This window comes from Nilaparvata lugens, chromosome 3 (genome assembly GCF_014356525.2).
Source record: "Nilaparvata lugens isolate BPH chromosome 3, ASM1435652v1, whole genome shotgun sequence".
NCBI classification, from domain to species: Eukaryota; Metazoa; Arthropoda; class Insecta; order Hemiptera; family Delphacidae; genus Nilaparvata; species Nilaparvata lugens.
This window is the reverse complement of record NC_052506.1, coordinates 88,243,874-88,259,780: the sequence shown is the minus strand read 5'-3', so window position 1 is coordinate 88,259,780 and position 15,907 is coordinate 88,243,874. Positions and strand designations below refer to the sequence as shown.

Below are 15,907 nucleotides of genomic sequence, written 5' to 3'. Positions count from 1 at the left end.
GTACTATTTTCATAATATTTTAAACAATTTGAAGTAAAATAATATAATATTCGTATGGCTTGCGGTGGTCAGTCTTGCAAAAAAATCCCACCTAGTCTGAATATTATTTAATTTCAAGTATTTTGCATTCAATACAGAAGTACAGATTTGAATTCAGAAATACTCATGTATCTTATTCGTAATTCACTGAGTTCTCGTGAATCACATTCTCAATTTTACAGTTATTATCACAGTAAAAATCTAGGTTATTATTTTTATTGAGATCTTTATATTATAATAAAATGTATATCAATGTAAAATTTAAGGAAATCGCACTTCAACTAGTATGAGTTTGTGCGAGCTTTTAAACAACTTGAATGTATTCGGTAATCAAGAAATAATGAGAAATAAAATCATTTCCAAGTAATACATAGATAGTTCTAAGAAAATATAAGTCGATTTCTTTTTCATGCAAGCTTTTGAAGTGAAAGCAAATTCGTGCAACCGAGGGTGTTGCATGAAGAAAAGCGTTCGATTTCACAATTTTGGTCAATTATAATTACAAGTGAGTAATAATTCAAAATATAAATTGATTTGAAACAATTTCATATTTACAAGTTTTCTTAATCCAAATCGTTGATGTCAAGTTCAATCTATGATGTTCAAATCCAAGACAAAATAATTATTTTCAAATCTAATTTAATTCATTGTTTTGTATTTGTAGTGAAACACAAATGTAGATATCTATCTATTATAGAATAATAATTGGAATAATTTTTTGTTATTTTTGAAATCAGGTTATGCACCTATTCCTGTAAAGGGAAGTGCAATAGTGAAGCCGCCTCCGTCAGCCCCAGTGGTGCCAACTGCCCCCGCATCCACATCCGCACCACCTCCAGAGCAGCCAACCAAATCGCAGCCCGAAAGTGCAGAGGACAAAGAGGCACCTCCAAAAGAAAACGGTGAATGCTCTTGATTTTATCAATAGGAAAAACGTCACTAGCTTTTTTTAAAAAAAATGATCTATCTTAATTATTATTCTCTATTTAATAATATTGCCTCTTTCTCTTTTTAATAGAAAACGTTTGAAAAAATCGTGCAATTACTTCACAAATAAATGTCTCCAATGTCTAAATAAGTACAAAATGTGCAATAAGTACAATAAATGTCGCTCAATGTATTTTAAATTAATGAACATGAGGAGTCAGCTATACTCATGTATTTCCTTTTAATGCATCATATTTCATTTTCATATATTTCTTTTATTTCAATAACAAATATCACATATAACTAGTAGTTCGGAGAACAGTAGAACTCGCTACACTCACTAACATCACTACTCACACACGCCCGCCTATTCACACACAAACACACATACAAATCGGATTTAGAGTATGATGATATATGCAATAGGATCGGTGGAGGACGCTGAGAAATAGAAGTTCATTTACAATTTTGAGCTAGTATGTACGGTTGAAGAGATAAAAAATCTGAAACTTGAAATTTGGAACTTGAAAATGAGCCCAATTTGAACCTGATCCGATAGAAGTGAGGTTGATTTTTAGGGTTAAATTTCCGAATAAAGGGCCGCCATCTTGAAACGGGGATGAATTTATGATATGTTTCTGCGCCTTGTTTCAAAGTACTTGTACAGCAAATTTTATCAAAATCGGACCATAACTGCGACTGTAACTGCGGTACAAACAAACAAACAGACAGACAAACACCGATTGACTTGAAACATAGAATTCGCTTCGCTCATTCAATGATTGGGAGTAAAAAAATTAGGTTAACATGCTAACATTAAGATTAACATTCTCTTCCAAGTTTTCTTAAAATGACCAAGTTCAAAAAGAGATATTATTTTTGAATAAAAACACAAATATGTTGTCAAATTCTACACTGTTTTATTTGGCACACCGGTGTGGTCAAGAAACCATGGTCGTGTACCAAATAAAACAGTGTAGAATTTGACAACATATTTGTTTTTTTATTCAATCATGGAACGGTTCTACAATATTAACAATGACTCAGTCGAATTTTTAGATATTATTTTCACTTTTCCATCATTTTCAGTCTGAAAATATTCATAAAAACCAGAATTTTGAACTTAGATGCATTAAAAATCAAATTAGTAATCAAATTTGAATAATCCATTCAACACTGAATTGGAAAATATTAACTTATTTGGGAACATTTTAAACCTGACTTTCCAATTCAACTTCCCTTCATTCTATTCCAGTTCGCAAGAAAGCTGGCTCCAGAGTAGAACGGCAACTGAGCTTGTTGACTCTACGACAGAAAGAGTTTAAAGTGGCTGCACTGGAGGCGAAAAAGAACGGCGAAATCAACCAGGCCAAAGAATATCTACGAGTTGCTAAAGGATTCGATGCACTCATCGAGGCTTCCAACAATGGGTTGCCTGTCGACATGGACACGGTAATTAAAATAAATCAGTACATCCTATTTTTTCGATGTCTACATACGTCTGTGCTACATTTTGAACACATTATCATGTGATCGGGGAGTCCGGTCTCACTAGGCATAAAACCTGCATCGAAATGTAGAAATCAATCTAAAAAAAACATATTTGGTTATAAGTAATGAGTTAATGGTAATTATGCTATAACAATATTTTCCGTTTGCACAAAAGCCGGCTAAATTTAAACTGTGATTAATTTCTCGAGAACCAATCAGAGTAGGCCTTTAAGAATAGACGGCGTCTCTGATTGGTTCTCGTGAAATTAATCACGGTTAAAATTTAACCGTCTTTTGTGGTAAATTAAACGAAGACTGGAGCAGCGGTAGAAGACTGTAATGCATACCGGTCAATTTTTTCTCATCTTGTTGAAGATTCATCAAAAACTGATTCATCAAGATTGAATAAGATGGTTCAATCATCATCAAGATGAAGATTCATCTTCAAAGATTATGTTCTCAATTTTTTCTCATCTTGTTGAAGATTCATCAAGGTTGAATAAGATGATTCAATCTTCATCAAGATGAAGATTCATCTTCAACGATGGTATTCTCATATTTTTGAGTACATGAATTTGGTACGTATTTTCGCTGTATATTCTTCAAGAGTGATAACAGTACTGTACGTAGATGCCCTCACTGTAAAATTGCATTGCAGAATATTTTATTCAGATCAATGTGAGCTGAAGCTTCCAATATACGAGTTGAGGCAAACGCACACAGTACCAGACGGACGTATGCAGACAGGAGGGAAACATCCCTCCCCAGGTGTTCGAATGTTGCAACGCACACAGCAGTCTGTCTGCATATGTCTCTTACGTCTGCAGGCAGACGTTTGATATTTTTGTTCGTCTGTATGATGCTGTATGCGTTGATCTTAACTTGCTCTTAACTCTATTCAAGTTACAAGCTTCTCTTCATAAAAACGTACTATGTCGACAAGCTCGCTAATTTAAATTTAAAGCTGGGGTTTAGTTTGTGCGCATTTACGCCACTCCCGTGTTTCGGATGGACACGTTAAACCGTCAGTCCCGGCTGCCTAAAAAGCAGTCGTCAGGTCATGTCAGAGGCCCTGAAATTGATCAGTTGCGATCTGAAAGTCTGACACCAGACCTGAGCCAGCCAGGTCACTCGATATTATTATTATACCTTAAGCTGGGGTTTCGTTTGTGCGTAAATGCCGTCGTCGACCACGACAGGGAGAGGATCTCAGATTGGGTTGATTTCAATTTGTCTACATAACCTAAAAGATTATGTTCAATTATGTTTTAATGGGGCAGGTTGAGCTTATACTTTTTTAAACTTTTAAATGACAATATTTTGATATTATTAGAAATGATTAATTCTTTAATAATAAAGACAAATAATGAAAAGTTATTCGATCAGCTGTTTTAGCACACTTGAAATTTGGACAATATGAATGTCAACAATGCTTGTCTTCGTCTACTGCGGAAATTTACGCACAAACGAAAATGCGCCTTTATTCGGCAATAAAATTAAATCTTGAGGTAGATGCATGATCAACATAGGTTAACCTGATTTTTTTTTATTGAAAGGTGATTGAGATTTTTCTCTCAAACATTTAATTTTCTTTGTATTGCGATTATTTCAATTTTCTCGATTGGGGAGCAATTTTTGGGGATTTCCTTTGTTCTCCCATATTGATGTGAATAAATGCATATTGTTAATAGGAATCTATCCTGATGAAATTGATTATTTTGTGATTCTTATGAAATATTGTTTGGCATCAGGTTCCTGCTCCACCTTCGGCGAAGGAAGCTCTCGAAACCGAGTTTGACGTAGTATTGGCGGAAGAGTGTGTTCCCAACTCAGACACTGACATCTATGTAAAACTCGAGAGTGATCTAGTGAGCCAGCTCAAGGTAAATTCATACTAATTTACAATTTTTTTTACTATTCCATTTGTAAGCTGATCAGTTAGTAAAATAATATATTGAAGCTGCTTGGAAGAAATAGTAGTGCCATTTTCATCTAGAATAATGTTACTAAACGATAAATTACTAAAACTATCTAATTGAGAGATAGGTTTTCAAAATAAAATGTAGACATTATCATTCAATGATGTTAAAAGTCATCAATTATAGACCTTATTGTTGTAAATATTGTTCAATTATATTGTATTTTTATAAGGTTGCTTGATAATTGTATTACATAGTATCACAAGTACCTTTTTGAGACGACCGTTCTCTGGTATTTATCCGAAACCGGACGTGTGATCAAAAAAAAAATAGAAAGGCTACTTACTACCGTAGTGATTCTATTAATTTCTAATTAGATTCTAATTACGAGGGTAGGCTGATAAGTAATGCACACATGCTTGTAGAGCACAAACCAAATAACCCCCAGAAGCAAGCCTGGTGGCATGTGGAAGTTCTATTTATCCTCTACACGGCTGCATAGTTTGAAAGTGTTGTGTTCATCCAGTTTGGTTTGGTTAGTGAAAGAATGGCATCGTGTTCTGGTGTTATGTAAACGCGAATTAAACAACGCGCTGTTATCGAATTTGTGACTGCTGAGAAAGTGAATCCAGGTGAGATTCATCGTCGTTTAAAGGTTATTTAATTCTTGATTCTTCTCAATAATGATCTATGAAGTCGTCTCCTTCCTAATGGTAGCACTTCAAATTGTTCCCAGCATTCCAATCAATGCTGTTTATTCTCGTCTGTCAGACGGCGTGGTACCCATCGTGCACAGATTTTATGGTATCCCAATTGTTCAATAATGAGGCCGACATGTTACTTGGATATTCCAACTTGGTTTGCGATATGCTGTTGAGTGATTCGCCGGTCATTTTGAATCGAGTCTTCGACGAGTTTATGATGATTATCGTCTGTGGCAGAGCTTGGACGTCCGCTGCGTGTTTCATCAACAATTGAGGCTTTTCCAGGTTGGCAATCTCAGAATTTTATAACCCATCGATTCACGGTAGACCTTTCAACAGTATCGTCACAATAAACAGCCTTTAAACGACGATGAATCTCACTAGGATTCACTTTCTCAGCAGTTAAAAATTCGATAACAGCGCGTTGTTTAATTCACGTTGACATAACACCAAAACACGATGCCATACTTTCACTAACCAAACCAAACTGGATGAGCACAATGCCTTCAAACTGCGCAGCCGTGTAGAGGAGAAATAGTACTACTACATGCCACCAGGCGCGCTTCTGAAGTTTATTTAGTTTGTGCTCTACAAAGCATGTGTGCATTAGTTATCAGTCTACCCTCGTAATTTAGCTTGTTTGTATAATGTGTATTATTTAGCCATTCTCTATTTGAATTGAATCTTATTTTTCTATTTATGATTTTGTTGTCATGCACTATTTCTGAGTCTGAAGCCTATTTCATAAAAATTTACAAGTCTTGTATTAAAAAACCACATTATTGATTACACCTATGAATTTATTACTACAAACGCCTTGAAATTTACGTCTTGTGTGCAAGATACTGAGTTACAGGACTTCTTAATTTCTATTGAACTGGTCTCAGAGAAACAATAATTATTGTTCAATCTTGTCAAAATAGCTCACTTATCAAGCGAATTGAAACTTTGACATGAAACTCAACTAATTTTATAAAAAGAATTTCAGTTGCCCTACCCAGCGCTGTTTGTTTTTTAGATGGACCAATAGTTAGAATATCAAAATTTGACAATCAAATTATAGTGATCCTCAGAATAAAATTGCCTCCATTGAAAGGTTTTGAGCTGCAATTTATATTCATGGAGTAGTGAATGAAAATGAACTAGAAAGATATAGTTACTGTTTCCATTTGGAAAAAGTAATATACAAATGACATCAATACTTAAGTTACGACATAGCAGTCTGATTATAACTGAAATAACTCAAGTATTGAAAAGTGATCATTTAACAAGCAGTTCGTGAAGGAAAGTGAAATTCAAGATAAATCATTTAGTTGAGTTTAAATAATACGAGGTGCGTTCAATAAGTTTTATGTAAATCAATTCAGCAGTTTTTGAGGAGTGGTAATTTGTCTCGTTACTTATTTAACGCTCCTTGTAATCGCTTTTATGATTGCGTCATTTGATGAAAATAGTGATATTTGATTATTTTCTGTGATTAGATGTGTATGCAGACTAGAAATCACTTCAAGGCGATTGGAGATGTGGCCAGCGCTAATCGATTCGAACAGTTGGCTCTAAACACAAAAAAAGATTTAGACGTGGTTAAAGTTTCAAACAGGAAGAACGACCCGGTACCGAGATTCCATTACGAAACTAAATCATTTTCTATTGTACAGTAAGTATATTATTCATCCTCCATTTTAATTGTTCAAGTATTTTGATAGGGCTACTTGGAAGTTTAATTTCAAACAATTACTATTACCTTTGATTAAGGGGATTTACCAGGATACCCTAGTTTCGGGGATTTATCACATTTAAAGACACATCTAGTCGTGTCTGAAATTAAATTATATAAGGGTAGGCCTACTAATAGTAATTCTTCGTAATTAATCCATCATAATTTTTTGGAGAAATTCATCATTTCCATTTTTTATTTATTTCAGCTAATTTAGATCAATAGTCGGCACAATAATTATTGTTGTAGCTGGTAGTTGTTAATTGATTGTATATCATTTTTTTTTTTATTTGTATCCCACGATATTTTGGAAGTAATCAGTAACTGCTATGATGTTTTTCTAAGTAATGAGTGCAGATTACTATCCTAGTTTTTATATTGAAAAATTTTCACGAAAGAAATGGCAGCCATTGTGACATTTATTTGGATCAATTCACATGATTACGTCAAAACAAAGATTTGTGATTCTAATATGTAGGCTTTATTTGATGGTATTTTGACAGATTTAATGTCAATTTTGACGACGCTCAAAATAGGCAAAAAATCACTTACATTCTCTTCTCTTTTCGAAGGAATTACTTGTACTGAGTTTCTAGTTTGATTGATTGAGATACTGTATTAAATACGGCAGCGATCAAAGCAAAATTGAATTTGAATAAAGGAAGCCTTATTATCGCGTTATACGAGGTCAAACGAATGAACCATAAATTATTTTGGCAATTTGAATCTAGCCTATGAATCTTACGTTGATCATATATCTTTGTAATACCAGGTGCAATACGGATTTGACAGACAACGACCTGCAATTGACAATTGTTCAAGGCGTCAACTACTGTGTGCCTAACCCAAAAGAAGTGGACACCTATGTGAGATTCGAATTTCCATTTCCCAGTGTGAGTAACTGTTTCAAATGATACATTGTTCAATTACTTTCAATACTTGAGTAATAAGTACGGTCCCTATGTGCTGGTTTAACCTTCCGGTAGTCGCGCCCTAATCAATCACACGAGCAGTCGCGTGTTTTATTTTGTAAAACATCTAATTTTCCAAGTGTTATGTACTCTGTGTACTGTCAAAACATATTAATCTATTGTATAATTACTTTTTCCATCTTCTTGGATTATTTTACGCCCATGAACATTTGGATGATTACCATTTCATAGCCCAATAAGGTACATCAAGCAAAGCCATCAATTCTGTGTTATTGGTTCGTTTACAGTCCCCGTATACAGTCTTTCCCTATCTTATGCACAGTGCGACTTATGCACTGTCGCGACTAAATGGCACCTAAAGACTGAACCATTGCTCGGTTGATACTGCAACTCAGTGGAGTGATGAGGGGAAAGTTTTGGATGCATAGGTGACTCATTCACTGACACCACCCCATTCAATAGTTTTGTGCAGCAAAAAAACTGACACTGTTGTACTTTGTACAACAGCGCGATTGCCGGAAGGTCAAGTCTATCGATAACTGGTTGTAAACTGGTTGCAACAACTCAATTTATAGTTAAATTTTCAACTGCTGATTGAAATTAATATTTTTGAATGGAGATTAACTCCATTGATCAAACTTTGTGTAACCGTTTGGTAGGATGTTGACAACAAATCGATAATTTATTGAATGATGATTTCGAGAATCTTTTATTTAGTAGGATAATTGTTTCATCATTAAATTTATATTGCAGTACTTTTATCAAAGTAAACACATTGAGATGATTTTAACAACAATATTATTTTTCTCTATGAGAATTTTATGTTCCATTAATTTCAGATTGTTTAGAATAATGTCTGAATGTTCACGTTGGAATCGAAATTCCTCTTTATAATTTGGAATTACGTTGGATTCACGTTGGAATCGAAATCCCTCTTTATAATTTGGAATTGGAACATCCCACCTGATGTATAACGTGTATTTCACTTGTATTGCTTACCTCCATCACAGAATACGATACAGAATGGAAAGTCGGCTAGTATCCTGTCGCAAAAATCCGCCATCTTGAAAGAAAGTTTAGCATTGTAATAGTATTGATGGAAGGTTCGGATCAATTTACTTATCCGGGTCAATTGATCTCGTTCTCTGCTGCGAGCCAACCAAAAGACCTGGATAGCGGTAATTTTAATTTCCAACAAGATGACGCAGTCACGTGTCGTGATCTTGATGCACTCAAGTCTTTGCGTCATGTAAAGTGCATTGTTTGGATTGATACTTTCCATTCTGTATGTATTCTGTGCCTACGTTAGAAACTTGCTATGCTTTATTTAGCATAATTTTATCACTGCATTATTTTCAAAAGATAATGATTTCTTGACATATCATTATATACAAAGCCAGTGTTATTATATAAAAACGAGTATATCACTTTCATTATTTTTATTACAGGATAATCCACCCAAGGATAAAACAGTTGTAATCTATAACACAAATAACCCAATTTATAATGCTGTATTCACACTTCCCATTCAAAGGAACAGAACATGCCAAAGGGTATTCAAGCGGCAGAGTATCAAGTGCGAAATTTGGTCAAAGGGGTGAGTTGGCTGCTGATTATCACAGCTATTTTGAAAAAACTCTCTCTTTGTATAGTGGGCTCATGCATGTTGAATCCTCCTCATTCATCAAATACTGATACTTTTTGCTTGGAAGCTTCATCCTTCTACGGGTGTTGGATGCATAAAGCAGCATTAGATTTGTGAAAATTCTAAACTAAATTATTCTCTGATTTGGGTTTTGTATCCGACCTTTATAACAAAAACCTTTATCCTTTCTCACCTCTCATCTTAACTTCATGGCGTTAATTTGAACTCCATCTAAAGGTGCGTACAGACTTTCGCTCTGCTCCGCAATCGAACGTCACTCGAGCAGATCGATTGATGATCGACCGGGGAGCAAGAGTGGAACGCTAGAAGAGCGTGTAACAGAGGTCGAGCTTGCCAAGCTCCTAGGTCGAACCAATAGTTGCGCATGCGTGGTCAACGTTTTTGTTTGTAATGTTTGTTAATAGTTAGGATCTCTGTGTTAAAAAAAATAAAACCATAAAAAATAAAACTATAAAATAAAACTATAAAAATTAATAATTAATTATTAAATTGAATAATGTAAAGTTATCGAAGCATTTATTATAATAGGTACCGGCATATTAGCATTTAGAAGAAAGAAGCCGAACTCCCAAACAAGCTTTTCACCTTTCAACACATTGACAGACATTACCTTTTATAATAAAACATTAAAATAAATGCAATAATCATAATATTTATCATCAATTTATTATATAAACATAATGTATTATTAGGCTACCCAGCAATCCCCTGGTCAGAATATTTTATTTAGTTTTGTCACCCGATCAGCTGGATTGAACGTATCACATGTGTGAGGTTAGGTTGTAGCGAAGTCAACAATAAGAAAAGAGCGGATCGATCATCCTTCGAACATATTTCGAACCTTTATCGAATCCTTGCGTAACATCTCGCGTAAAGTTCATGATCGGAGCGAGTGCGGAGCGTGTTCGAGGCGCGAATATCTGTACGCACCTTAATATTCTTTGTCTTCTATACAAAACTTATATATTGAATGTTATTCATTCCCTTTATGTTAATTTGCTAATTCTCAGCTTTGCTAGCTTATTCAATACATTACATCCATAGACAAATTACAACATTTCTATTTAGATGATCCAAATCAAGTTGCTATAATTCAAAACTTCATTCAATAGATTAATTATTTAGTTTTATTCAATCTGATAATGAAGTAAATTCTATCCAGTACTACAATAGAAGTGAATATCTCATTATTAACACATTAACAAACTATGCTTCACAGCAAATGCTCAATTCTTTATGATCGTAGGACTTTTTTTGCTTGATATGAATTAAACATTTTCCACACCTTAGTAAAGGATCCTTGAATTGTGAGCTCAGTTTGCTAATTGTCTTGAAATAGCATGTCAATAATATTACTTAAATATTTAGATAGTTTTCATTTTGTAATAGTCAACTATTTTCTACCTGAGTTAGTTATTACATTTTACAATGTATCATCATCGATACAATTCTTTTACCTGTAATAGTTAGATTTTTTCGTTTTAAGTTTCAACTTATTCCCAAAATAATCTTATTTTTTATCTAAAAAGCACCAAAATTTGGTCAGTATCCATTTAATTGTTTAATTTGGAACCTTTTCAACTAAATTATTTTTCAGGTTGACTTGCAGTTCATTTTTAAGTTGGTTTCGCTGCTTCTGTCATCCTAGGTAGGCTATTAGTTATTGAAGTATTGAATTATTTTTAAAGTAAAACATCTTATTTGAATATTTATTTTTCAATTTTTTTACATTTACAATATTTATGATCTCGGAATCATGATTTATTCTTGGATGGCTTCAGATCGAATCTGCAGACGACTAGAATGGATGGGTTCCTTCAGTAGCTTCATGTTTCGATTAAATTCTCGTCTCGAATATTTATCATTTGTATTTAATGGTTCAACACCAGTGTTCCAATTCATTGTGCAATAGATTACGCTGTGAGTAACGCGTTTTGGGTAATGTGCAATAGATAGAAGGTGGAGTTACATCCTTGCATCAATGAATAATTAAATTAGTTAAAGAGCTTCAAACTTTTATTTAGCTGCTTGTTGTTGGTGAATGTACGGCATTTTATTGTGTGTGTGTGTTGGTGTGTGTGTGATATTTAATTGAATGTAGGATATTTCCAATCAACCCCTTATTCCTCTTTGTTCAGATCCTCTATATCCAAGGTCTTGAAAATCTTTATTTATAGACCTTGTCTATATCATCTCACTTATTGCTCTATCTATTCAGATCTAAAATGAACTATTATTCATACTCAACTTCAACTTTTGCAACAATGGTTTCAGTATTGACTTCTGTACTTCCATCTCACACATGTACAGACACCAAACACACAATGGCTTTGGTATTTAGCATAAGCACTTTCGAACTAGTGATAGGGGTTTTACTCTACCTAAAGGAGACTTATTAAAATTACCTTTAGTACCAAACTACCTTTTGTACTTACTCAAATTATTTACTACGTCAATTTAAAAGTAATGAGCAGGAGTTTAAAGTGCAAAAACTATCTAATGGATCGTGAAGTACGACTATATATTTATCAAGAGGAATATTCCACAACATTATGCTCTATGATGAGGTCCACGTTATAATGGCAGTGAAGAAAGATAGAAGAACATCGTTGCCGATTCTAAGCCTTTCCACTGCCTTCTATAGAGGATAGCTGATACCGGTATATCTGATAATTCTATTTTATGCACCAAGAAAGTATATTTTTCAATGATTAAAAAATAAATTTCCATAATTGGGATTAAGCGTTTGTTGATTAATTACATTTTTACATCTTTAAAACACGATCTGGCAATGTTGCGGAGCTAGAAAATGATAGTGCTATCTACTTTGTCGAATGATGGACAAGGATATCGACACCATTGCTGATCAAATACTGCCATTATAACGTGGACCTCACTATAGCTGACTGCTTTTTAATCTCCTAAAGTCTTGCTTCCAGGCCTAATTTGATTGATAGATTAACTCTTCTCAATGTAATCTTGATTTAGATACTTCTGCATTTGTTTCTCAGTAATAAGAATATGAACCTAGTCTTGAACGCCTGCTGTTGCATTTCTAATGTTTTGAACTGAACTTTTCCACTAAAGCCACCTTTACTGTGTATTGTTCCTTTTACAAATTGGAAGCATTTTGCCAAAATTTACCACCCAAATGGTTGAATGCTATCAATTTTTGTTGGATTGCTAATTTAAAAAACGATCTTCCACAGCCCCTGGTGAAAGGAAATGTCAGTAGGTTTTGATCGAAAAGTGTTCATTAATTATGAATTTTGAAGTACAGTAGTTTTCATAGTTTTCAACCAAAAATTATATAGTACAAGGTGGGGCAGAGCCGATTGACGAGCGAGTTTGGAAGGGCTATAAGAGTAATGAACCGTTCAACTTGGGAAAAATCTGCTCAATGCAGTTTGAAATTAAGTTTTTATTGTTAATTTTTGAAAATGATATCAGTTGAATGGCCGTCATTAGTAGCAATACACTAATGTAGCGTATTTTTGAATTTTTAAAACGTATTTTGGCACCCTGCGATTGGTAAGGCCTGAATCTCTTCTCTGATTCGCTCCTTTAGTTCTTCCAATGTGTGTGGGCGATCTTTGAAAACTTAATTTTTCAGGTAACTCAATAGAAAAAATCGCATATGCTGGAATCGGATGAGTGTGCCGGCCGCCTCAAGTCCACCTTTTATGAGATAAGCTGCCATTCATTGAAATACGCCCTGTGTGGGCTGTAGCTTCATCCTGCTAAAATCATATTTCTCCCAAGTCATGTTCCTCAGCAAGTTCTTCCAATTCGGGGCGCAGAAACGTTTGTAACATTGTCACATAACACTGGGAGGTAACATTAACGGTGATATTGCCATTCTCAAAGAACTATGGCCAGCGCGCTCACCTGATTTAAGCATATGCGATCTTTTTCTATGGGTTTACCTCAAAAATAAAGTTTTTAAACAACGCCCACACACCTTGGAAGAATTAAAGGAGCGAATCAGAGAAGAGAACCAGGCCTTACTAATCGCAGTGTGCCAAAATGCGTTTTAAAACTTCAAAAATACGCTACATCAGTGTATTGCTGCTGATGGCCGCCATTCAACTGATATAATTTTCAAAAATTAACAACAAAAACTACATTTTAAACTGAATTGAACCCATTAAATATTTTTTGTCCAAGTTGAATGGTTCATCACTCTTATAACCCTTACAAATTCGTCAATCGGCTCTGCACCATCCTTTACTATATAATTTTTGGTTGTTCAATAAATAAAAACAAAATAGTAAAACGTACTGAAGTAGTGAATGGCTGTGATCACTGGAGACTACTCATAACGTTGAAAAGAAGATTGCTGACAGTAAAATTGATCAACTAAAATAAATCTCATTCAAGTTTACTTTTGGAGAATGTATGTAATATTTTGTATTGATTCAAAGTTTGGCAATTTTTGAAAGAAAAGGAAAGCAGCTTAATCATGAAATATTTTTCAGGGGTTTCTTCAGAGGGGACACTCTTCTTGGAACAGCAACCGTGAAGCTGCAACCACTTGAAACTAAATGCACCATTCATGATTCATTCGATGTAAGTCTACATTATTTGTTCTAACTATTGAAGTTTGTCTCGTAATTTTTCCTTCATTTTAGATGAAAATACATGTTCTATACAGTGAACTGTAAAACAGTGCTGATTTAGTGTTTCAAATGATTCCAGTGTTTTCTCTTGAGTATAAAGGTGCGTACAGATTTACTCGCCGTGAACATGAGCAATTCACTTTTAATAAGCTGATGTCAAGCTTTTTATATCTGTTTCTTACCGTTTCTGGAAAAATACAGATATAATCAGCTGATTAAAAGTGAATTGCTCATGTTCGCGGCGCGTATATCTGTACGCACCTTAAGAATCTATGGTTAGGTCCACGTTATACTGGCAGTGTTTAAATTAGCAATGGTATTGCTATCCTTGTCTATCAATCAACAAAGCGGATAGCGCTATCTCTTTCTCGCTTTGCTCTGTTGCCAGATCGACTTTTAACAATGTAGAATCAATAATCAATTAACAAAATATTTTATCTTAATTATGAAACTATTGAAAAATATTATTCATTGCTTAATAAAATATAATTGATAATTTTAAACAAGAATGAGCAGTTAATATTACAACAATAAACCTGTATTAGCTGCCTTCTATAGAAGGCATTGACAAGACATAGGATCGGCAACGTTGTTCTGCTACCTTTCTTCACTGCCATTATAACGTGGACCTCACTATAGTATTTTCATTTAAAGATCTTGACTACTTTATAAAATTGAACAAAACATAACCTATATTCTGGGACAATTCATATAAAAATTGAGGAAAGGGGCAGTTTTGGGCTGAGCCTGTAGACCCCTTCCCAAATCATTCGTATGATTTGTATAGCAGTTGTTGTAAACTAAATGAATAAACAACATTGGATTTTCATTCTTAAATTTTCAAATTCACTTGATTCTATCTTGAAAATGCTTTCATGTTTTTCATTCTTCTAATCCACTATTGATAAGCGGTTTGTTATTCAACTTAATTAAAATAAACTTAATACTTTTTTCAGTTGATGGAAGGACGCAAAGCAGTGGGTGGGAAGCTGGAAGTGAAAGTGCGCATACGTAATCCCATTGTAACAAAGCAAGTTGAACAAGTTAATGAAAAATGGCTAGTAATTGATCACTAATATGAATATCATAGACCATTATGAGGATTTGGTCTGGAACCAAAAAGCGCTATTACCTATTATTACCCTATTGTTATATTTTTCCAGTATGGAATCTTATTTACTATGGAGTTTACTTCAACTATATTCTATATACTATAGTCTACAATATCTTACCACGTTTCATACATTTCAATAGGATTTTATTGAATGACAATTCTAATAAAAATATACTGAAGCATTTTTCCTCATTCTTGAGTTACCGAGATCTAGTATTATATCTTCTCTACTGCTTGCTTCTTGTGAGAATTTGTTGTGATATCAAGAAGATGTTATATTTGGTATCATCATCATGAAACTATATTTCAAATTATGTTTTGTATGATGACAATGTTAACTTAATTGTAAAGGATGAAACTTTTATATTTCATAATAAACTTTCAAGGCTTTTATAACTTGTGTAATTCATTTTTCTACTGTGTAATTCGTTTCTATAACTATGTAAGCTAAATATTTATTTTCAACTGGTCTGCTGATTCATATTTGAATGATATTAAAGATGGAATAAACATCAAAACCAGGTAATTTTTCAGGAACCATACCATATACACTAGTTTAGAACAATTTCCTCGAAGAAATCCAACTTGAATTACGATGTTCAATATGTGTTCATAGAGCCGACGAAACTGTATTCTCCACCCTAAACAGAACCTCCGATCAACCTATTAGCTTATCCTGTATATGTTCATTGCTCTGGATGAATTAATAATCAATGAATGGTATGCAGAGTAATCTCAAGACTCATACATAATAGAGTGGGATTTCATAAAACATGATT

The 15,907-nt window shown here is 34.0% G+C and overlaps 1 protein-coding gene across 1 annotated transcript in view; it reads left to right on the top strand.

Annotated features, from left to right (window-relative positions):
- The window catches only part of LOC111058811 (coiled-coil and C2 domain-containing protein 1-like), a 36,026-nt gene extending 20,502 nt beyond the window's left edge, over positions 1-15,524 (top strand). Inside the window, exons 10-18 of the mRNA XM_039422938.1 lie at positions 777-941; positions 2,222-2,418; positions 4,209-4,340; positions 6,562-6,737; positions 7,570-7,690; positions 9,178-9,326; positions 10,993-11,043; positions 13,874-13,964; positions 14,971-15,524. Of these exons, the coding sequence (XP_039278872.1) occupies positions 777-941; positions 2,222-2,418; positions 4,209-4,340; positions 6,562-6,737; positions 7,570-7,690; positions 9,178-9,326; positions 10,993-11,043; positions 13,874-13,964; positions 14,971-15,090 (1,202 nt within the window). The 3' untranslated portion in view covers positions 15,091-15,524. The remainder of the gene's footprint in view (positions 1-776; positions 942-2,221; positions 2,419-4,208; positions 4,341-6,561; positions 6,738-7,569; positions 7,691-9,177; positions 9,327-10,992; positions 11,044-13,873; positions 13,965-14,970) is intronic.
- The last annotated feature ends 383 nt before the right edge of the window (positions 15,525-15,907 follow it).